Raw genomic sequence first — 24,191 nt, 5'->3', positions numbered from 1 at the left:
CTTTAATTTTCCAATAGTCATCGTCCCTTCATGTCGAGTAATAATCCAGCAGTCCCAGCCTTTGGTATCTTTATTTGTTATACAACTGGGGGCACGGGTGGCCCAGTCGTCTAAGGCGTAGCGATTCGCTGTGCAGAGTTGCGTCCCTTGGGCACGCCGGAAACCAATGATTTTGGGTTCGAATCCCGGTTCGTCCCGATTATTTTTCTAGGTTTGTCAGCACCATACTCGTGCTCGTGGGTTTCCGAAGTCGTAAACGTCTGAGACCTGCATCTCTTCGGGCTTTCACAATGATGTACAATGTCTGTGTGATGGTACATCCCCCCATTACAGGGCGAGTAATCGCGATAAACATGGCCGTCCGAAAACGTATGGCTTCTATTAATGACAATTAACGGTTTTCATAATATTTATTCATATATTTGACATGTAATAGTATTGCTATTCCATATCCATATATATTGGGGCGAAAGGAGTTTTCCCACAGCAGACGCATACACTAAGTTCTCCCCAACATCCGGGGAATAACAAGATGGAGGAAAAGGAAAGCAAATTCGATGCCAGAAAAAATACACGATTTGACTGATAAGACACACCAAGAAGCATGGATTGACAACGGCAGTTTTGTCTCTAAGTTACAGTAGGTAGACTTTGTCTATATCGGATGATTTCATACCAGAAAACTGGAACAAATACTCTGTGACAGTTTCAACGGGCATCTGCAATGTTGACTCGCTTTGACACCCGTTGACTGATCCCGGCTATCACATCTTTGACTGCTGGCATATGTTACCTAGGCCGCGAAGCTAATTGATGTATATTATCTGTTTTATGACATCACCTTTTCTTAACTTGCCGACTGCTGCGTGTGTCGTTTTCATCAGTCTATTAGACGTGTGTTTTTTTTCATGTGACACAACCAGTAACGCCGTGACCAAATTTGGAATTATATTTCCCGATTTACTGCTCCAGTTAAGGATGTAACACACGAACACACAGTGTGAATGATGAAGTTGAACGATGTTTTTGTGTGGGCACTGGATAGAGTGCAGTTCGCGGTGTAGCGTAGAGATGCAGACGCCTGTTTGACTGACGATTCACTGACCTGCCTGCTGTCATACTCAGTAATGGTCTTGAACATATCTCCCTAATATTGTTGCAACACCCACCAGGGAGAGACATGGCCACTAGTTCGAGACTAGAGGGAATATAAAATGACTTTTTGTTTTCTCCACAAATCAAGTTATATTACAGAAACCATGAGTATGAAATGCAGACTATTTGGATATGACCAATGGCTTCTACGCCAGCCTGCATATTATGCATTGTTATGGTTAGGGATATATGCAGAAACATGCATCTTGTAAAGCACCTTGATACATTTCATAATTGTCCTAAACACTTTGACTTTGGATATGTGGATGCTCATGATACTCATCGTTCTTGATGGAAAAAAGATTAGGTCGTGTTAATATGCCAATGAAAATGTGATACCTTTATCGTCATGATCATGTTTATCAGCAACTTTTTATATTTGTGATATTTTCAGTTGGAAAACATATCAAGTTAGTGATTAGTTGACTTTTATGATCCTTTTACTGCAAGACGTAAAGAATAGCTTACAAATTAGTTTAACATCACAAATTTACTTGGTTGATTGCATGTCATCTTATCAGATCATATATAAACTACTGGATTGTCTGGTCTATGGACTTGATTGTTTACAGACTGCCATCATTTCACTCAAATATTGCTGAGTGTAACATTAAACAACAAAGAAAACAAGAAGTCCTTCCAGATTTATGCTTCGTGTCTAGCTGTCATGTAAAACCAGTGATAGACATGATAGAAATTAGGTGGGTCTTGGACCCTCAGTCCCTTGAGGTGCTTTGCTGAAGTATTCAAATGTGGGGACACCCAAAACTTTAAATTTGAACATTAGGCTTATGAATCATGGTCATGTGACGAGGGGATTTCGTTCTTGGAAAACTGCTTACCCTGGTAACATGCATTTTATTAATTATATAGAGGTAATTTTAATATTGATATAATCATTATTTGAAACGTCCACTAAGGCATTTTGTCTCCAGCAAAATCACTGACTTGACAGTCACCATCACTTCAAGTCTTTGCAAGTGCTACACAAGTTACACTAGAGTCCAACTGTACGGAGGGATGTGGGTGGTGATATTCTGATGCAAAGCCTTAGATTTTCCTTTGCTTTCAGCATGATCAACCTGTTAGTGTTTTACTCCCATGGCTGGTTAATTAAGACTTGTTCATAAAGCATTATACAATCAGATTTAGCCTTTTATTTTGTGAAAAGCAGTATTTAGATAATCCTAGCACGAATGATTATTGAAATTGAAAAAATATTATTGAAAATCAATACAGATTTAACATGATTAAAACATGATTCAATACATGGGTAGCTGAATCGAGTATCGTCCCAACAGGTGTAAATTTGCTATACAGGGATGAAATGTGTCACCTCCAATTCACATGGTATTTCCCAAATATTCCTGCATCATTCTGATTTATTATTATGGTAACCAAACATAACCATCAGTAATAGTTTATCCATTATTCTCACAGAATTATTACTTATGTTGCAGTATTCATCAACAATGGGCAACTCGAAGTCGACCAAGACCGATGTGGTGACGCAGGGGATGCCGCAGAGGGAGCGGGACCTCCATCTGGCCGTCATGGGCAACGACCGCAAGAGTGTCAACAGCCTCATTGCACAAGGCGCTGACATCAACTACCCCTGGAATAACCCGACTGTCCCCAGCGTCAAGGACAGTACTACCCCCCTGCTGGCTGCTGTGTCCCTCAACCATGTGGAAATTAGTGTGGTGGGTAAACTCATGATCCTCAGGGGCTCCAGGAACATAGATCCCCAGTACACCATTTGAGGCAGATTGTACCTCCAATACCCGATAATTGTCCTTCTGATTGCGGATTCTGAGCAAAATAGACCCCCACTACCTCATACTTGTCCCCTGTTGGCATTATGGGCAGGATAGACCCTGATATCCCATGCTTGTCCACATGAGGATTCTGAGGCGGAGTAGGCCTTCAATACCCAAAGCTTGTCCCCAATTGAGATTCTGGGGCGGAGTAGGCCCTCAATACCCCAAGCTTGTCCGAGATGGGGATTTTGGGGTAGGATAGACCCTCAGTACACCATGCATGTCCCCAATGAAGATTCTGTTGCAGAATAGACCTACAGTACCCCAAGCTTGCCCCTCATGCTGATGCTGGAAAGTCTGTGGCAGGATAGACCCCTAACACCCCATTCTTGTCCCTAATGGGGATTTGGGGGCAGAATAGACACTGTATACCCCATTCTTGTCAGCAATGGGGATTTTGGGGCAGAATAGAACTCAGTTCCCAGTGATCAAGGAAAATGAAACTGTCTTGAATATGTGAAAACTTTTCACCACAGAGACTGTTTGCCTTTCAGATGTTGTTGAAGGCAGGTGCTGGAATCAACCGAACGGACAAGAGAAACTGCACCCCGCTCTACAAGGCTGCTTTCCATGGCCGACCGGTCTTAGTGGATATCCTTGTGCAAGCAGGTGAGATGCTGGTAGCAAGTGTAGCAGTTGTTTTGTTATTTCATTACTGAATGAATGGCCCCATCGCTGAAAATCGCTGTGCAGAGTTGTGTCCCTTAAGCATGCCAGAAGCCTATGATCAGGGACAGATTTGCCCAGATTGTGTTTCTAGGTTTGTCAGGGTCACACCATGCCATAGTTGTAATGGCCAACCACAGCTATGATGTGCCTTCCTCCCACAGAAAGCTCATACACGGTGGTGTAACTGACGGACTGGTCAGAGCAGCATTATTAAACTGGCTCACTTACTCTTTCACATTAAATTATGTTGTGTCAGCAGGATCTAAATAAATTTTAAAGAGAGTCTTACTCTAGCCTATTCCTCTTGTCATGCCAGGTGCCGATATTAACAAGGCGGACCTGGAGAGTCAGACTCCTCTGTATATCTGTGTCCAGAACGCTATCGTACACTCCAGCTACGCCACGGTGGAACGACTGCTTGCTGCAGGTGCATCCGTTAACATGTAAGTTTGTGTGGGGCTGTGGCATAAAGCCACAGAAGTAGCTAACATGTTAGTTAAAGACCATCCTTAATGACAGTACAAGTAATCAGAGCTCCAGATAAGTTTTTGGTGTTGTGGGTATTTTACCCATGCATTTTAAAATCATTGGGTATCAGTAATTCTATCTGGGTATTCAAATTTCTGTTACCCACTCGTTTTTACCAATGTGGGTATCTAAGTTAAATATTTAAAAACACTATTCATCTAGTCCCTGCAAACTGGTGTCGTGTGGGTTCGAGAGCTCAAGGACTCAAAAATACCACGATACTTCCACAAGAAAGTGTTATGGCAAATGATCATGATGTAACTGTCATCGTGGAGTTTGGCAAGGTTGACGGAATGCCCGTTTATAATTTCAAAATAAGTTGCTGATTTGCTAATCGAATATGCAGGGTTACTTCACAATATTTTGATGATACGCACACGTTTTATTTTTGTAGCGTATCTGTAATGTTTGTTGCGTATATCATACGCTTGGATTGTATTTTACTGCGTATTTCTTCAATTCTGATGCATATTTTATGCAGATACGCAGCTTATCTGGAGCTCTGAGTAATAGTTGTGGGACGATACACCGATGCATTGGTGGATCACCAATATTGATCTTAGTCGCACACTAAGTAAAAAATATCGATTCCCACCTAAGTGGATATAATAACTGTTACACCAAGCACTGATTACTAAATAGTAGTGAAAATTAGTGGTGAAAAACGCAAATGTTTTCGTCCATTGTGACATACTTGACACTGCCAACTGTAAATCGTCAGTGTGCCTGGTATTTGGCCATCTTGTCTATGAAAAAGATGGCTTATGCACCGGAGATAAGAGCACATGCAAGTATCGTGATACGTATTGGATCGCACAGTTGGTGTATCGTTCCAACCCTATAATTAGTCCTAGTAATGTTTGAACTAGATTCACGATAGTCATGATTGTACTGACCATCACTAGGATCGATAGAATTGGTGCTCTACCAGTCAAGAACATTGGTGGGGGTCTCGGCTTTTTGTTAGACAATAATTTGTCGGTCATTGTTTCAAGAATGAAAAAATCGACAACTCAGATCCATGAAAAATTAACTGGTGGATTTTCTGAAGCAGTTGATGTAAGAAAAAAATTTGATTCGCTGTGCAGAGTTGCGTCCCTTGGGAACACCAGAAACCTATGATCATGGGTTAGAATCCTGGTTCGCCTTGATTAAGTGTCAAGGTTTGTTTGCACCATACCCATACTCATGGGTTTCACCAAAGCGGTAAACATGGGACCTGCTTCACTTGGTGGAACTTGTGTGAAAGTCAATTCCCTCACTCCCTTTTCATAATAATATTGCTAGTAAACATGAAGCATAGCTAGTATCCCTGTGGGGATTCCAGGTTATATATAGGTCCCCAGCAAGAGGTGACTTAATGGACAGATCCATAATATCCTGCCATAATGTCTAGCCATCCTGTCTAGCCATACCATGTATCCATACCATCTTGCCATACTATTTATCCATGTGGTGTGTCCGCAGGGCTGACAAGTCGGGGAAGATACCCATCCATGTGGCAGCCCACTGGAAGCTGAAGGACATGATCCGAATCCTGCTGAACGCCAACAGCAACATCAACTCCATGGACCTGAAGGGTCGCACGCCGCTGTACGTGTGCGTCAGCTCACTCAGCACGGGGCTGTACTTCGAGGACCTGAAGTACCAGGTGCCGTGCATCAAGGTGCTGTACGCAGCAGGCTGCGACATGCTCAACCTGGTTGACTGGCTCAAGTGGAAGGGGCCGGGAATTCCTGCTGAGATGCTGGCCGACGACGACAACTTCCGCAGCTGGTACAAGTCGAACATGAACTCGCCCCACACCCTGGTGAACCTCTGTCGAAAGACCATCCAGCAGCAGGTCTGCTACCAGGAGAACCTGGTCAAGGTCATTCCAAGGTTGCCCGTTCCTCCCAAGCTGCAGACGTACCTGTCAAGGAAAATGTTCCATCTTCCCAAACCTTGACTCTGCAGATGCAAGCTGTGATTGCACATGTCGACAGTTGCAATCCCTCCCTCGAGGCGTGTGACTGTTGCAGGTCTATAGAAGGGAGGGAGGTCCAAGGGGTCAGGAGTTCCCTCCCCTTCTATGGCCTATCATCCACTCCTGAGTTACCCGATAGTGTGTTTTTTAGAAACAAAAGTATTATCGAATTAAGTTTGTTGTTTCAAATCATCGACTAAGAAGGGAAGGATCCAAGGGTCAGGATCTTTACTCTTCTTTATTGACCAAATCAAAATAATTTTTGTCAGTTTGACTTTTCTCGAATTCATGATGTAGAATTTGAATGATCCTGGCATACATGTTTGACAAGTTTTATGAAGGACAGTTATCCAAAGGGGTCGGATATCTGTCCTTTTTAGTCATATAGCATGTTGCCATGGATACAGAATATTATTTTGAAGACCTCTGTTTCATACGACTTGACAAATACCACTGCTATTGGACAGTGATCTGTTAGACCGTACAGTAGGTAGATAATTATACGGTAGGGTCATGAGAGAGAAAGGTTTGAAACAGAGGTCATATTGATTTCAAATCCCTAACAGCACAATCATAATAATCTTCTGCAATCACAGCTTGGTTTGGCCATGTTGAACTTGGCTACACAAGTTTCATTGCGGCTGTATGTTGAGACATCTCCATCTCAAAGCTGCATCAATGGTATCTGTATTTGTAGAACAAGGACATGGATGTATCGCTTGAGGTTATCTACATATACTGCAGGTTTACGCAGTTGAATGGGCTTCCTTCTCGAGCAGCTGTGTCTGGTTCAGTGATTTCTCATTGGAGCACATTGTATGGTGATTCATGTTGCGTACAGCAGTTTTATCGCTGCAAGACTGAAGTACCGTGAAGTACTTTGTGTTGGAGATGACTCAATACATTCCACAGTCTTAGTGTCATATTGTTTTGTTTTTGCTGATTTTTGCAGATGGCTGTCAAATAATTGTGATGCAGTTCCATTTCAGTAGTGGTTTTCGGGGAGAAATGATTGATGTTAGTTCGTAAATATTAGTAATTTACAAGTCTTGAACATTTTGATTTTTGATATTCATTATGGAGAAGAAGAAAAAGATTTTGTGTTTTAATGAGTTACATGAAAGGTTACAAATACACAGGTCAGAGGTCAGACTGTAGATGGCATTGTGTTCCTGCTGTTAGATATTGTCTAAACTGCTGATTGACAATGATGAGAGATAAACATTGTTGATATCACTTAAGGATTGTATTCCAGTTGTTTTGTGTTTATAGTGCTACTGTTGACATGGAATTCTTGAACTTCATGTATTAATATTTTATTGTATACAGTGAATTTTCTCCTATATGTTGGTTATTTCCTTGTTTGAGATTTGCATCAAAACGTTCTGAAGATTTCAGGTAATTATTATCAGGAGACAGAGTGTTGTCTTCAATTGGATCTTCCTGGCAGAGTATGTTACTTATACAACCTCTTCCTGGCAGAGTATGTTACTTATACAACCTCTTCCTGGCAGAGTATGTTACTTATACAACCTCTTCCTGGCAGAGTATGTTACATATACCTCTTCCTGGCAGAGTACGTTACTTGTATGTTTGTTTGTTGATGTTTATGTTCTACTAATTGCTGGCAATGGAATATTATGAGAAGATGGCAAGGAGGAGATTGTTGTTTTTTTCAACTGAATATTCATTACACAGAAATGTTTTCAGGCAATATGTTTTGAAGAGCTGGGATATTTCATTAGGGGTCTGTGTTAATCTGATTTTATTGCTCTACGCAAACAAATAATTAAAATTCTGTTTCACAAAAAATTGACATACTGTGTTCGGTATGTAGAATGGTAACGCAAGCTGACCAATATTTGGAATGTATTTTGTGATAGTCATATATCATGGTTATAGTTCAGGCGTGATTCAAGGAGTACTGCAATCATGTTGACACATTATGAAAAGTCCCACCTCGATTGGATGAAACTGTTTAGCTACCAATCTTACTATAATAATCTCTTCCTTGCCATTTATCCTACAAAGTTATGTAAATATTATGTCTTCAAGTTGTGCTTTGAAGTGAATATTTGCAGTTATAAATTATACCATATGATATATTGTCACCAGTGTGGATGACGCTGGTGTTGTTTAAGGTCAACGGTCATAGCAAATCCATTCAAGATGTTTTCGAGTTTGAAACTTTTGTGAAATGGAGGAATGATATTTGTTTTCGTGATTGGGTCTGCTATGTCGTTCACCTTGCATTGAAGGATATGAAATTACAGCAGGTCTGTCTATGTTATACATTGTTTATTTTACTCATTAAGTGGCACTCCAGCACTGGTAAATATTTCTGTGGGGAAAGTGTCCACTTCATTTGTTCACATTATCAAATATATTCGTAGATCAATCAACATGGTTTCTGGTACTGCTAACATCGGTCGATTCCTTTTGTTATTTTCAGTAAAAAATAATTTAAAAGAAACGTAGTCCTACAAATTAGTCTGTACCAAAACGTTGCTTATTCTTTTGAATTTCAGGTCTCTGATCCAGATAGTAATTCCATCATGAATGTTAACTTGACCTTATATGGTCATGGTACTTGAACAGTGCCGGTTAATTCGTGTGAAGGCCCTGGGTCAGATTTATAATATATTAAACGTTAAATATTTGTCAGAAATTTGGGAAGTACTTTGGATAGACTTTTTCATCCATCTCATTGTGAACTGCGTGTTCTATGGAATCCCACAATGCACTGGTCAGGGAAAGAAGTAGTCATAATTGTGTTTGTTGTTTAAGCCAGAAAGCATTTGTTTAGTAAGTTATTCCTTACTATGGTACCAGCTCCTGTTGAAACTTACATCCCACCAAGCCAAGCTTTAATCTAGTCACCAAATTCAGTTTGATTTCTTCCAATACTGTCTCTAAAGTCTAGGATATGGTCACTGGAGTTCATGCATCAACAGGTTAGACAGTCACTAGTCAGCCGAGACCAGTGAGATAAGGCAAAGAATAGTTGGTTCTTATCAACTAGACCACCACAAAAGAATAAAATGAGCTGTGGACAAGGATTGAACTCCTTGGGTCTTCTTCCCCGGTACTGTTTTTGATGGATATCGGGATAGATCGGATTGTGAAGGACGTCGGTACATACTTACCAGAGTGGTGTGTCTTGTGGGTTATCTACAAAATAATAGACAGCCATTGACACTTCTGCTGCATTGAAGAGCTTTATATGGCCTGTTGCAACTCATTTGAACTGCGTTAAACAACTTCCGTTTCTCGAACAGGGGTGTTGGCAACTGCGTGCACTAGTGTGCAAACAGTCATCACTGCAGCCATGGAACTAGCTGCCACTACTGGCTGTTGGAAAGTGCTGAAAGTTTATGTGGTTCACAATGGCGTATAAGTCCAACTCTAGCTGCAAGTTTTCGTGGCGTTATGTTTCAGGTTTTTGCTGTAGATTTATTGTACCTGAATATGCCCAACATGTCTGCTCCTTCAGTTTAACTTGTATTGTTTGTAACACAAGTTCCGCATACATTGACAAAATAAAAACATTTCAGAAAGTTGTTGGAATTGTTGTCTTTCCCATGGACCTTGTGGGACTTTGGGGGCAGAAGTTGAGTTTGGTCAGGCTCCTCTTGGAGGTTGACAGATGAACAGAAATATTTCACAATGTATGGAATGCTGACAGAAAGACAGCAATATTTCACAATGTACCGTGCTACAAAAGCTTGACAAGAGTCAACATTATTGGAACTACATGTATTACACTAGGGTGCAACGACAGTTTGTCGCGAGTTGTCACACTGCTCAGCATCCAATTTTGGCGGCAGTGGGTGAATATTGGTCCTGCAGCAATTGAATCTGGAACAGAAAAATCCGTGATAGCCAGGATGATGAACTGTCCACGTCATCACGGTTCATCGACCAGCCACACACTGCAACCACCTAATGCCCACTGTAGCTGCAGGGCAAGCCTTTCTTCATGATGTATCAACTGCTGGTTTGTCTGGATCAGTTTATTGGCCACCTTGATCTACATGAAAAACTACTGGCTGTGACGTTAAACAACATTCACTCACAAGGAGCTACTGGGGGCACGGGTGGCCCAGTCGTCTAAGGCGCCGCGATTCGCTGTGCAGAGTTGCATCCCTTGGGTATGCCAGAAACCTATGATTGTGGGTTCGAATCCCGGTTCGCCCGGTTTCTAGGTTTGTCAGCACCATACCCGTGCTCATGGGTTTCACCGAAGTGGTAAACGTCTGAGGCCTGCATCACTTCAGGCTTTCCTCCCACATTAAGCTGACACGCCGCAATATAACTGGAATACTGTTAAAAGCGGCGTTAAACCCAACTCACTCACAAGGAGCTACCGATTGAGCCCCCTGCTCCAACACTGGGACAATAATATGTACTCCAGACATCACAAAGATTATGTTTTTCTAAAATAAACTGGATGTATTTAATTGTTTCTTTGACATTATTTTATTGCACAGAAAGACTCATGTAAGGGGAAATAAAGTTATATATGCTACTCAAAAGAAGATAAAGACCATCTGATTCTAGTAATATGAAAGAATGAGGTGTTCTTTGACCTCTTTTGAGGTCATTCTACCACAACCTGGGTATGATAGTGTTACAGGGCGTGGAGTCGTCCCACAGATGACATTTCATTCATCTGAATGGTTATGACATCAGAGTTATGTAAAGTATATGCTGGATCAAGAGTATTGTCTCATTCTGCATCCAGGATGAAAGTTGTTTATCACCTGACCCTAATTCTTAGCTTCTCATTGGCTAATTTCAAAACTAAGATAGTCTTTTTTGCAGCAATCTAACCACCTCACAAGCACAGAACAGCACAAGAGGCAACAACAAGGTGGTGGCAGGGTTCAACAGGCAATCTATGGTCATCCAGCGTGAGTCACCACAGTTAATTACATGGCTCAATTCCACAAATAGGGCCATTCATTTCTTCATTTCTACATTTCAACATTTCTCCATGTCAACATCTCTGAATCTGAATAAAAACCGATCACAACCCCACGTTGGCGTCTAATCAGCTGTAACAGTAGAATAGCTCTTCAGAAACCCATGCTTGTCGTAAGAGGCGACTAACGGGATTGGATGGTCAGGCTCAATGATTTGGTTGATGCATGTCACCGTATCTCAATTACATCGATGCTCATGATATCAATCACTAGATTTAGTCCGGACTTGATAACTTACAGACCGCCATAATATTGGTGGAATATTGCCGTGTGCAGCAACAAACAAACAAACAAACCTGGGTATGAACAAAGTGGCAACAGACTACACATACCTGTACATGGTCAACTACGATTATTATTCACATCACAGCATTCACATCTATAACATTCAACAATTGCTTAGAATAGGAGTTACAATATAGTTCTGTTTGGTAACTGGGGCTACAAAGGCAGCTGTGACAAGCGATGTCACCTCAAACATTTTGACATCAAGATGTCTGTCAAGATCGGCCAGCAGCCTCGTATGTTGTTTTTTTCACACGTGGCCATCACATGGTAGGACTTTAAATAATGACATAACTCTCATTTGGAGCAGTTCCAAACTTTGATGTTGATAAAAATCTTCCTTCTTTGTATATGTGTTTGTGTGTGTACATGTCAGGGCTCGATTTAGTTGTATAAAACATGCACAAGAGCAAGCTAATATTTATGTAAAAAAATATCAAATTTGTGTGACTAACTCCACACAAAACCTATCTTTGAACACACTCAATACCTCTAAAGTTTATTTACCATACTACATCACTGATCCCTGAGTCACCTGTAATTTGTCAAGCTTTCTTGGCATGATGTCATCAATCTGTGGGTACTTCAAGATCATGTGCACGTTCCTGTCATGTTTTGCAGCAATGCGGCATTAATTTATGTGACACTGGCAGAAGGCTGGTCTGTTACAATTTAAACTTTGATAAATTTATAGGACCAGGGTCAGCCTGGTTTTGTTTAGTGCAACTTGGTTTTCATGTCAACATGCTTCTGGTGCAAGATAAATAATTCCTTAAATCGAACTCTGGATCATCTTCCTGAGGCAAGGGAGTTACCTGAAAGTCCAGTTTCCATCCTTGCCAAACAAGGCTGATTATGGAGTTATATTTTGGCTGGACTAACAAGTAACGAAACTGCCATCTGGTTTGTAAACTGCCATACAGATTTTGGTCACCAGCAGGATTTGCAAAACGTGTACCGTCAATTTAGTGTCAACATATATTTTCCCAATTTTTTCATGTTTTTAATGAAGGTGCTCAAGTGATTTGGTGCGCTTTGCTAAGTGAGACCCATTTTAATACAATAAAGATCTTGATTATTGATCAGATCGTCTTCACTGGGCGCTGCCATTTTGTTTGAATGCAAGTGATATGAGAGGTGGAATCTGATTGGTCAGTAGGAGGGACATAACTCATAATAGCCACTGGTGCTCCCATGGTTACGGTTGGCAAGACTAGCATCACAACAACCTGTATCGAAATGTCAAAAGTCAACAATCAGCATCTAAACACTATACAATGTCCGGCCATATCTGTTTCGGGGCACAGTCTTCAATTCCGGTAACAAGTCCAGCCGCCCTCTCCCTCTTGTATCCCAGGCAGTGAGACACGTAGCGCACTCCATCCACTCTCCGGTCCTTGTTCCTATGCTGATGGCCAAAAACATGGACGGACGAACCTATCTGCCGAATCTGTGCTTCTAGCACCTTGCACCCAGCATAGCGGGTGAAGTTGAAAGATCGTGGATTTATATGACCTTTCTTGTTTGCTTCGACAGCGCTCTCAAGTCCAAGTCTTTTCCTTTCCGTTTCAATTTCTGCAAGTTCTTTATCTGAAGGCTTGACGAGATCTGTTCTTGGTAGAAAATGGCTGAACGAGAGGACAGGGTCTGTGTATTGTTTCATACACGTCTGTGAATTTAGATTGGCAAAATATTTGGATCGTGTTCCTTCGAAACTTGGCCAAATACACAAATGATTGTCCATCCACATGTTGTGTGACTTGTCTTCACCCACTGGGTTCTGTGGTTTGATGTAGAGCGAGTCTTCCGAGTCTTCCTCTGGAGTTGAGTACCAGGAGAAGAGTGGCACAATCCACACTGCGGCCATATTGGATACACACAATGACTCCGGCTCGGTCACGACCCCCATCTCCTTGCACATCGTGATTATTTGGTGGAATTTAGTGATTGAATCTTTCTCCTGCTCAGGCTTCCTAATCCATAGCTCATGGTTCCCTGAAACAACAGAGTGAGTGAGTGAGTGATCAAGTGAGTGAGACTGAGTGAGAGTGATCAAGTTAGTGAGTGAATGACTGAGTGAGAGAGACTAAGTGGGTGAGTGAAAGAGTGAGTGAGAGGGACTGAGTGAGTGATCAAGTGAGTGATTGATTGATTGAGTGAGTGAGGCCATCGATGAACACAAGGTGGGTGCTGGCAATCATAATAAAAGCAATCTGGAATGAAAACATGAGTCATCAGAATGGAAATATAGACTGAATACTCCAGGGTAGACTTCCCAGATCAGATGTTTTTTTCTAACTGTGAACCTTATACAGCACCAGGCTCCATCAACGGTTATAGAATCCTCACCCGGAACGTAGTAGACCCTGAAGAAGACTTGCTGCAGATGTTGCAGTGTTTGTTGAAGAAGTGGCAGCGAGTCTGTGACGTCGCCAGCTACTATCAGTGCATCATTCTCGTAGTCCATGGGCGACCATTGCTGGATAATGTCCATGTTCTCTTTGTAGTCAACATGGAGGTCAGAGATGGCAAACACTCGACGCATAATGGCTGACACAGCAGGTCTCAGTTTCATCGGTCTCTGTCTGGAATAGTCACGTGGAAATTGTTTAGTTTGCTTTCCTCATTTAGTTCAACATCTTAAACAAAACATTTTTTAAATTTCCTATTTTCTGGATTAACTGGTGTTATTTACAATCTCTTGAGAAAATGATGAAAATACAATATCTTATATTTTGCTTGTCTGATCTGTCTATTTAGATCTTAACTGGATTGACAAGAAAAACAAACTACAATCACAAAATGTATTTGGGCATTGTGTATGCCAAACATTGTTTTCAATAAATTAGTGAGTAGAAAACGTACAATTTTTTGGATAACAACTTCTGGTTGATTGTATATAGCGCCAGGTAAGGGTTTTATACAAAATAAGTCAAACCCGCGTCGCTGACATGACGACTTGACACTACCCCCTTCTCTAGAGATGATATCGCTAGAAAATTTTCTAAGTTCAGTCAGAGACCATATAATAATCTATTATATGGTCTCTCGTTCAGTTATGCTTATTTTATTCAAATCGAAGTTCAGTATCTCAAAACTACCCTAGTGGACACTCTTCTGTTTACACCATCAACATGCTGCTTGTGTACGGGATTTCCAGTTTCAGGAAAACCACCAGTGTCAACAGGAAGACCGCTTGTTTCGTTCAGGAAATCTGAACTCACACTGAATCCTCCACAGTCAGCTGACTCGCTCGTAAACGTCGAACTACTTCCGTGTTGGAAGTGTTGGAGGTTGTTATCTCCCCTTGACCGCACAATTTCATAAACGACTTGCTTCAGTCAAAATACTAGTTTCAGTTATTTTAGTGCTGTTTTGCATTTTACCTCCCTATCACGGTATACAACTGTGAAAATCACAGGGATAAATATATCATAATGATGGATACTTAGCGTTCACGTTCAATTTAGCACGACAAGTCTGTCGTCATAGTCACAGTGCGGGGTATTTTCTTTATTATGGGATTCGTCATTATTTTGTAAACTTAATTAAATTAAATGTTTCAATTTTAGTCTAAACCTCTCTTCCGGTGACGCCAAAAAATGGTTATGACAATATTACATGTATATGGTTTTACAGATATATCAACCGGACTGTCAGAGCGGCGAAACCCTTCTCACTCACTCACTCACTCACTCACTCTGACGCCGAGCATGCAGTAGCCTCGTGGCTTTCTAACTCGTTCTTGAAAAGAATTCTTATTTGTGCCTCTCTCTTCGGCTGTTAAATGTCTCTTGTTTAGAACTTCATGCCATCATAACCTATTGAATTACACGTGGGTAGGTTGCTCAAAATTCCCGTCAGTGAACGAACATGTGAACACCATTATATTTTTCTTTGTCCTTGGTTAGACACCAACGGAAAATATTTGTTTCAAATTCATATGTTAAAAACCAAAATATGCTTTATTATTAAGAACTTTTAATTGTAAAACAATAAGTGTTACAAACAAGCTTCTGTGCATCCTGTAATGTCACTATGGAAACTGTGAAATCTGCCACGTAAACAATCCCGCCATCTTATGTATATATTGCTTGTAAATTTGTACCTCATGTGCCGAGTACCCGGCCTGAGTGTAAATAAAGTCTTGTTGTACTCCGTCCTCCAAAATGCCACCCGTGAAGATCCGGGGTAGAATAGGTCTTCAGCAACCCATGCTCGCCGTAAAAGGCGACTTTGCTGGTCGAAAGAGGCGTCTAACGGGATCGGGTGGTCAGGCTCGCTGACTTGGTTGATGTATGTCATCGTATCCCAATTGCGTGGATCAATACTCATGATGTCAATCACTGGACCGCCTGGTCCAGACTCGATAATATACAGACCGCCGCCATATAGCTGGAATATTGCTGAGTACGGCGTTAAACAACAAACAAACAAGAAAAAAAACCAATGTCGATTTCAGCATGAGACAGAACGACGTCGTGCACGACGAGGTATAACAAACGACATCACGTTATACCACAGACTATTTATTCACATAAGGAAAAGCTACGTCATATGTTACTGACAAACGATATGGGCATCATCAATACATTAGCTGATATTCAATATGACAAACGATGGTGAATTACCCGAATGCTTAAGGCTGGAAATTACTCACGCCACATAAATCGATAATACATCGGTAATAATACCTCATGTATTACCAAGCGTAATGTCTTTGAAAATAACAACACATTATTGTATTTATCTTAATAAATGACAATTATGTAATCGTTAAAAACATTTTAGGGCCTTTGCCTTATTGGCTATCATTTGCATCCTTTTAGGGGGGGGGGGGGGGGGGCATTAAGCCGTGTATAGTGCACGCGACTGTGTTGTGGAGCTGGTGTATGTTATGGCGGCGAGATCCGGCTTTTTCAGGAAGACAAATATAAATATTCGCCGCAGTTACACGTTTCACTTCGCCCTTGAAATGACCTTGAGTGCCCCCGTGTCAGCTTGTAGTTATATAAAGGTGACTTTCTCCTCCCGGGTAGGCAGACAGACAGCCATCCGATGGCGGCCACGCCACGCACACGAGTGCGGAAACTGCCTACCGTAAACCTGATAAACTTCGTGTCCATATATACCACTCAAAAGAAGTTAAGGATTACCCGATTCTTTCACATCACTACAGGTAATCTCTCATTTCAGGGCAGATTAACAATTGTAATATGAAAGAATCGATGATCCTTAACTTCTTTTGAGTAGTATATGATTTGACTTGGGCATGTTCCTGGGAATATGAGTTATATTTAAAGGTGGCAAGCTTGTGACAGGTTGTTTCGCGAATACAGAGCTTCCTCGTGCAGACTTCGTGCCACGAGCGTCAAATGTCAATCGTATTTTGAATACAATCTCATTAAAATCAGATCTTAGTGCTAGATACCGCTACTATAACGGTAGCTGGCAGTAGTGAGTGAGTATAGTTTTACGCCGCCTTTAGCAATATTCCAGCAATATCACGGAGTTAGCAGTAAGATATGATTTGAATGATATTGTACGGACTAAAAACAAATCCGGAATTGATTCAAGTGATTTAACCAAACACGTGTGTGAAATAATTGCGTTTTGTCATTTTACGAAACTTTAAAATGTTAACAAGCAAAGCACAGAAACATTATTCACAGCAAAGGTATATAGAATCCGTCGTTTGGCGAAGTGCCTTCCTTGGCGGGAGATTCTAAAGCTCTGGCAAGTTGACAGTTCCAGTAAGTCTGATTTAAGTGTTTCAAAAGACACCCTTTTATCCTCAAATTAATTATGTTGATCAAGCGTTTAGTGATACCCTACATGATGTACGTTGTCATCGTGACTTCAGTATTTATAGGCCGTCGGGATATAGCCGTTATATACACTGCTGAAGTTAAACAAACAAACAAACAAACAAACAAATAAACGATCAAAGAGATTTTTATTTATGTGTCATTTATTCGGGAATTGTACGCCTCTTATGAAATTAATCATATTAGCATAACCATAATATTTTATGACACTCTTTTATAGATTTTTAATTATTATTGACAAACATTAAACCTAGACAAACATAACCCCTTTTCTATTACATATTTATCAGGACTATAAAATTGCATTCTTGATCACGACCAACTTTATCCCGTACAATCCTATCTCCAGCATGTTTACCTGGTACGGCATAGATAACACACCCATCTAAGTGTGTGTTTGTTTCTGCACTGCACGCCGCGTAGATAACATGCGAGGACAGATAACCGCCTAACTCCGCAGTCAACCCTTGTCAGTCGCGTGATAATGTCTCCGCAGGAATTTGTGAGTTGGGTTAACGTCATTGAGAACTGTATTCCAGTTATATCACACCGTGTGAGCTTAATGTGGGAGGAAAGCCTGAAGTAATGCAGGGCTCAGACGATTACCACTTTGGTGAAACCCACGAGCAGGGTATGGTGCTGACGAACCAATCTGGGATTTTACCCATCGATCAGCGGATTATGACACAACTATAAGAAGCGCTAAGGGAACTCTTAAGGGTCATTGTTAATGTCTTCCTAAGTTGTACCTACATAGATCCATCGCCTTTGCTGACCAGTGAACCCTGGGGAATCGAACACAACAAATCCATTAGGCCCCCCCCCCCCCCCCCCCACCACCACCACCACCAAACACACACACTCCAATACTGGAAAATATCTTTTTAACGATGTTTTCTCTACTCACGGCAGACCACAGAACTGTTTCCATTCAAAACCAAGGAAAACCTTCCTAGATTTTTTTTTATATATAAAACAGTTTTATTTGAATCAAATTGGGGACAAGTGATACCCCCCCCCCCCCCCCAACCCCAACCCCAACCCCTAATTCACACGTTTAATTGATCACAAGGAGTCTTATGTAAACTAATTATTGTACCTTGTGGTTAAATGATAATCACATAAATATCAGATTTATCTACGGAGTTGACCGACCTGGAATTGTACACCTTAAAGTTCATGTTTGATGTCGTTTAGTGCCGCACTCAGCAATTTTCCAGCTATATATATGACGGCGGTCTGTAAATAGTCAATCTAGTGATTGACATCATGAGCATCAATCTATGCAATTGATGACACCCTGAAGGGCGAGGTCGAGAAAGGATTTATTTTAAGCTGCATTTTGAAAACGCAAGCTTTGTTTCATACAAATACAGATGGTAAGCCTCCAAAGAATTTAAAGGGGGCGTTCCCAACTGTTCTGCCCACTTCCAGTCAAAGTTAAGACCTTGTGATGACATCCTCCATAATGCAGGGTATTACATCTCCATGCTATATCAATAAATAACCTGAGCCCATGGCTTCGTTTTAAACCGATTCAAATTACATGATGCTGAAAATAGCCTTCAAATCAAATGGCATTAGTGAGTGAGATAAAGTATTTGCTGAATTATTGATAAGAGAAATTGAGATGACATCACTTCCGGAACGAGGCTGCGGTGGCGAATGGGCCAAGAGTGTTATTCACAACAGAACGGAAAAATACCACACTGGGTAATCGAAGATCTTGTAATTAATGCCTTGAGTAAAACTCCAAACTCACTCTGTGTTTTGGGACATAATTACTTGCTTGATCGGTAGACGTAAACTGCATGTCGATAAAATGGAGTTTGAATGATATGAATCAAACTTGCAAGGACTAGTTATTGACCCCTTCAAACAAGCCTGGTCCCGTGAATGCGATTCCACAACCATATACTGAGCAACAAAAGTTCCTGTGACATTGAATAAGATTTAATGCAAAGGTATGTTTTTTACCAAATCTGAAACAATTTCGGTTTGCAACAGAAAAAAGACTCATGTAAGTGTTCAATTGGTTTAATTTGCCATACTGACTTCAGAAAATGCGATTTCATAAAAAAAACCCATGAACATGCCAAAATGTCAATTTACAAATCAATAGCGTGTGTGTCCACCTCTGGTTGCGATGCATTATTCTCATGGAATGGATCAGGCGTCGCACAAAGTTCGAAGTTCCTGGAGTGTCTGTGGAACACGTAGTTGACGTCAAAGGCGCCGATCCATCTCATCCCGCATGTAGAACGGCAGCCCAGAGCACTTTGGTCAAACGAACAAGGTACCAATATCCGAACACAGGAACATTTACTGTGTAACCCAACATATTCATATATGGATGTCTGCCGGGGAGCCCCTGCTGCGTGTGGCCCCTGGCCCCCCAAAAGAAGGGGCCATTCAAGGGCTGGGTCAAACATTGGAGGTACCACATGAAAGTAAGTGTAAATGAACTGGTACATCTCACAGAGTACAGAATGGGCCACGCCAGACAAATCTTCTTCTGCAAAAGGCCTGCCAGACACCCCCAAAGAGGGTCCCAAAATTTGGGCTGGGTTAAACATTGGAGGTACCACATGAAATCAACATAAAATGAACTATTTCACTCTACTAAGAATAAAAACTCCATTGCCAGACAAATCGTCTGCTGCATAAGGCCCGCCAGACACCCCCAAATGCTGACCCTTAATGCACTCAGTGGACACTCTGGTAAAATTTGACCAGAGTATACATTCAAAGTACCAGATGAAAGTAAGTTTAGATCAACAAGTACATGTTACTGAGTACAACACGGCCCATACCTGACAAATTGTCCTCTGCATAAGGTCCGCCAGACCCCCCAGTGAGGGTCCCAAAATTTGGGCTGGGTTAAACATTTGAGGTACCACATGAAACCAACATAAAATGAACAATTGCACTCTACTTATTGCACAATACCCATTGCCAGACAAATCATCTTCTGCATAAGGCCCGCCAGACACCCACAAAAAGTTGACCCTTCAGGTATACACGGGTAAAATTGGTCTGGAATATATATCGATTGTACCACATTAAGTGCTAGACACACTCTCACCCCACCCTACACAGTTGACCCTCTGTAATCCCAGTGTGCATAATGAAACATTGGACATCAGCTCTGAGAGTCAACAGATGGTCAAATTTATGTTTTGTTCTTAAAGATGGAAGGATTTTATTGAGATTAAAATCACGTATTTATAAAATCAGGTCTCTGAATACTAGTATTGATATCATAGATTAGGCCTATCGTTGAAATGTAATAAAAAAAGGCATGGTATCTGATTCTTGTGAATATATATCTGAACAGCTATGAAGTCCTCAAAGCCTGCTATAGCCTGATAGCTTGGCTATGGATTCCTACAAACCCAAACATGCTTAGGTAGTCCTCAAAGCCTGCTATAAGAATGGTAAATGACAGTCCCCAATACCATTTGGAAATCTTTTGGTGATAATTGTGTTTAAAAACCTATGATCTCCGTTTATTTAGCAAGTTTTATCATCTAAAAATTTCCATATTTATGGTCGGTCCCGAAAAGTTTATCGTATCGAGAAACCTAACAAAATCGTGGCACAGACCTGTATATATATATATATATCTGTTTTTGAATATCCTCAATAAAGAAGGGAAAGCCATACACGATAAATTTAACTTCTTTTTTTTCTGAGGTGTGTAACGAGCACGTCACTTCTCTCGAAAAATCGACATCAAGCTTCCCGGGAAAACATTTCTTACCTCCCGGTAAAATGCCAAGAAAGGTTGCATTAACCTGATCCATTCAGGGTGTTTTCCACAACACAAAATTCTAAACAAGCAATTGTTGATCTGTCACGATTGACTGAATTTTGTATAAATTCCCATATAATTGTTACCATAGAGCTGTGTTTTCAAGCAAATGTGAATTCTTTTGTTAAAAGAAAAGCCGTTTCCAAACCACACCTAGCCATTTCTTTTCTGCCAACCTCTGAATGCAAATATGAAATCTTAATAATAGTGCTACTGACGTTATAATCAAAATATTGCTTGAAGCATTTATCAAATCATAAAACACTTTGAACTGAATAAACATGATCATACATGAAGGTCGTGAGAAACCTTCCTTTGACACACCCTGAGTAGTATATAGTGAGGGCGCAGGAGCTCCTTTTGGTGGAGGGAAAAGTGGAGGGAGCCTGAAAGGGTCCCCCAGCATATCGGAGCGAGCGCAAGGGACAGCGCGTCACAGGTGTGGGGGAATGAAAGGTGTGTGTGTTTATAAGACAGAAAAGAATTCGTAAGTCAACAAAAGTAAAGGGTATTCAATAGAGCTATGTGTATGGCGTGCTGCCCTGAATAGACAAGCAGCCCAATTTGAATTGAGCGCGCTTGACAACTCACGTGACCACGTCGTTTCAAATTGTTTATTGGTCATAATGGTTTCGTTAATTTCAGGCGTTAGTAGAAATAACAATTAGTGTACAACTCACGTAGTCGTTTCAAATTGACCGCGCTCGCGAGAGCGTGCGACCTGGTTTGATGAATGCAGGGTGTGTGTTGAAAGTACGACCATACCACAATAGAGACGGGTTGTGTCAACATGATATACGCCGGGTAATGTAGGAAAAAAAAAAATGTACGTCTAGCTGGATCAAATTCATCTTGTACGGTCTACACGTTGTACACCATGAACGTTAGACAACCTGTATGGAAAAAACATAGAAGAAATAGATAAGACTACACAATCAGCAAGCTAGCGGTGTCGGTGTCGTTTAATTACATTTAGCGCGCAAGAACAAGGTAGTCACGTCACCCTGCATTGACTATAACGCTGAAGGCAGACGGATTTCGAATCACCCGCGCTGCGTACTATTGTGAACCATTTGTAAAGAATTATTCAACCCTGTCCCGACTTGCATAGTTGATGTTTCAACTAGCCTTTTTCTTTTAATGCGATGACAAATAAACCGTACGGTTTGAGTTTTAACCGTGTAACATGATGTGCACAGTTTTACTTCAGAACGTGCTATTTTGACAATAGATAGTTCGCAATACGTATGGATAGAACCATGTCTATGTTCAATAGAAAACTGATGAGTACATGTAGCAATGTGATAGCACGAAGCTAGGTTTGTTGGGAAAGTGATGGAAGCAATCTATAGGACATTTTCATGTTTACAATACTCACCCTTAATTCGAAGAGAGAACAGAGTTTATCATGGAAAATTGTTTGACGAGGAAAATGTTTTATTGGAAATATATGTCGAAGCAGGTTTATTCATAGCTAATGTATAGCAGAGAGACTAAGCGACCGACCACCCATAACAATGTCAACATACCCCGGCCTTACAATTAATGTTAACATACCAGCCTCGCCTGAAGCTTCCCATTCATAAATTGTGTGACCAGTGTCCCGTATTTATGATACGTTAGGGAACATGTGTTGTACATTTGTTATTTTAAAAGGGAGTTATTTCAGAGAGGATATATATGGGTATTCCCCCTCATTAAACCTTTCTTTCGTTGGTGTCTATTAAACGTATCCGGTATTTAATACATTTGAATGATGTAGGAAAGTATGTGCGTGAAGATGTTGTACCTATATCCGAACACGAATGTATGACACCTTTCAATAGACCAATTACGGTTCTAACCACGACACGCAACATGACTATGAGCGTGGTAAGCAGTTCATATTTATAAACACATCGTAAATGACAGATTTCTGATGAATGAACTCGCCCGCACACATGTCTATAGGGTTATGTTCGCCCGAACTGTAAACAGTGACACATTGATAACAGGAAGGGTGTGTGGAATGCACTCGTCCTTGTAAGGGTAAAATACGCGTTTAAACTCACCATTTAAATGATGACATTACTTTTTAGATGTATTGGTATCAGTGAGTGAGTGAATTTAGTTTTACGCCACACTCGGCATTATTCCAGCTCTAGGACGGTGGTCTGTCAATAAACGAGCTTGGACCAGACAATCAAGTGATCAACAGCATGAGCAGCGATCTGTGCAACTAGGAACCGATGGCACGTGTCATCCGAGTCGGCGAGACTGACTAACCGATCCCTGCCGTCAGTCGCCGATAAGCATGGGTTACTGAAGGTCCATTCTATAACCCGGGACCTTCACGGGTGTAGTATGACGAAGACTATGATCGAAAACTGAGAAAAAACAAACAATTCATTCGTATCATTTATTGATTCGAGTCAATCGGTTCCATACAAAGCCGTGATATACGAATGGACAATAGTATTCACTCTGGAACATTATTTAGTCACTCATATACACATGCTGCTGCTGCTCGAAGGCCCTATTGTTTAAACAGCGAGTCCATGTTTTGAAACACATTTCGCACTGTTGAATGTTTCCTTGTCTACGCTGTTTTAAGGTTGAATGGTTGTCTATAGTCTATGCTTTATCCATTGCTTGTAACGATTTCCGTCCAGGAGGTCCCAGTTTCACAATTCCTCTCACGTAGAGGGAAATTCGGCGTTTCTTATCGTTCAAACGCCTCAGTTTACGAGGTGTTTTCAAAATATGAATCAAACTAGACGCGTGGCGTTGACTCCGCATTCTCTTCTGACTGTTAGTCTGATATAGTAGTGATGGGTATTTATGCCTAATCGTTCTGCTCACGATCATCATTCTCCTCCTCGTCATCACCGTCGTTATCCTCTGCAACGCTATCAGATTCAGTCTCACTTTCTATTTCCGGCATATCCATCAAAGGCAGGATCTCTTTCATCTTGGGTTTTAGGAGGAGTTTGATTTTATTTTTGAGAACGGATTGTTCCGTGGAAGGATTCATGTCTCCCAGGTTGTATAGCATGTTTTGAAACAGAGGTGCCTCTTTAAAGTACGTGGTTTATTCCATCGCATAGTTGAGAGTACTACGCACTAGATCCTCCCACCTCAGTTTCAATCTTCTCTCAATCC

At 41.1% G+C, this 24,191-nt stretch overlaps 2 protein-coding genes across 2 annotated transcripts; one reads left to right on the top strand and one right to left on the bottom strand.

The window, feature by feature from the left end:
* The first annotated feature begins 486 nt into the window (after nt 1-486).
* Nucleotides 487-9,695, top strand: LOC124136614 (ankyrin repeat, PH and SEC7 domain containing protein secG-like). The gene is made up of 5 exons (XM_046502593.2): nt 487-640; nt 2,616-2,858; nt 3,470-3,584; nt 3,961-4,087; nt 5,640-9,695. Exons 2-5 carry the CDS (start codon nt 2,628-2,630, stop codon nt 6,118-6,120), a joined length of 954 nt encoding a protein of 317 aa, XP_046358549.1. The 5' UTR covers nt 487-640; nt 2,616-2,627; the 3' UTR covers nt 6,121-9,695.
* A 906-nt stretch (nt 9,696-10,601) lies between these two features.
* LOC124136620 lies at nt 10,602-24,084 on the bottom strand. Its single transcript, XM_046502599.2, has 4 exons — nt 23,892-24,084; nt 14,633-14,714; nt 13,758-13,993; nt 10,602-13,403 (listed from the first exon to the last, which is right to left on the bottom strand). The coding sequence occupies exons 1-4, from the start codon at nt 24,082-24,084 to the stop codon at nt 12,679-12,681; spliced, it is 1,236 nt and encodes a 411-aa protein (XP_046358555.2). The 3' UTR covers nt 10,602-12,678.
* Between the last annotated feature and the right edge of the window lie 107 nt (nt 24,085-24,191).

The sequence above is a fragment of the Haliotis rufescens genome, unplaced genomic scaffold (assembly GCF_023055435.1).
Source record: "Haliotis rufescens isolate VD_foot unplaced genomic scaffold, xgHalRufe1.0.p SCAF_12, whole genome shotgun sequence".
Lineage (NCBI taxonomy): Eukaryota > Metazoa > Mollusca > Gastropoda > Lepetellida > Haliotidae > Haliotis > Haliotis rufescens.
Note: the sequence above shows the minus strand (reverse complement) of the source record. Positions and strands in the feature narration are given on the sequence as shown.

Excerpts from the sequence above, each read along its gene's own strand:
- LOC124136614 (XM_046502593.2), top strand. The coding sequence starts at position 2,628 with ATGGGCAACTCGAAGTCGACCAAGACCGATGTGGTGACGCAGGGGATG. Across the intron at positions 3,585-3,960 it reads GGATATCCTTGTGCAAGCAG|GTGCCGATATTAACAAGGCG; the intron begins GTGAGATGCTGG and ends TTGTCATGCCAG. Across the intron at positions 4,088-5,639 it reads GCAGGTGCATCCGTTAACAT|GGCTGACAAGTCGGGGAAGA; the intron begins GTAAGTTTGTGT and ends GTGTGTCCGCAG.
- LOC124136620 (XM_046502599.2), bottom strand. The coding sequence starts at position 24,084 with ATGCTATACAACCTGGGAGACATGAATCCTTCCACGGAACAATCCGTT. Across the intron at positions 14,715-23,891 it reads CGAGGAGGAGAATGATGATC|GGGAGATAACAACCTCCAAC; the intron begins GTGAGCAGAACG and ends TGTGCGGTCAAG. Across the intron at positions 13,404-13,757 it reads CAGGGTCTACTACGTTCCGG|GGAACCATGAGCTATGGATT; the intron begins GTGAGGATTCTA and ends CTGTTGTTTCAG.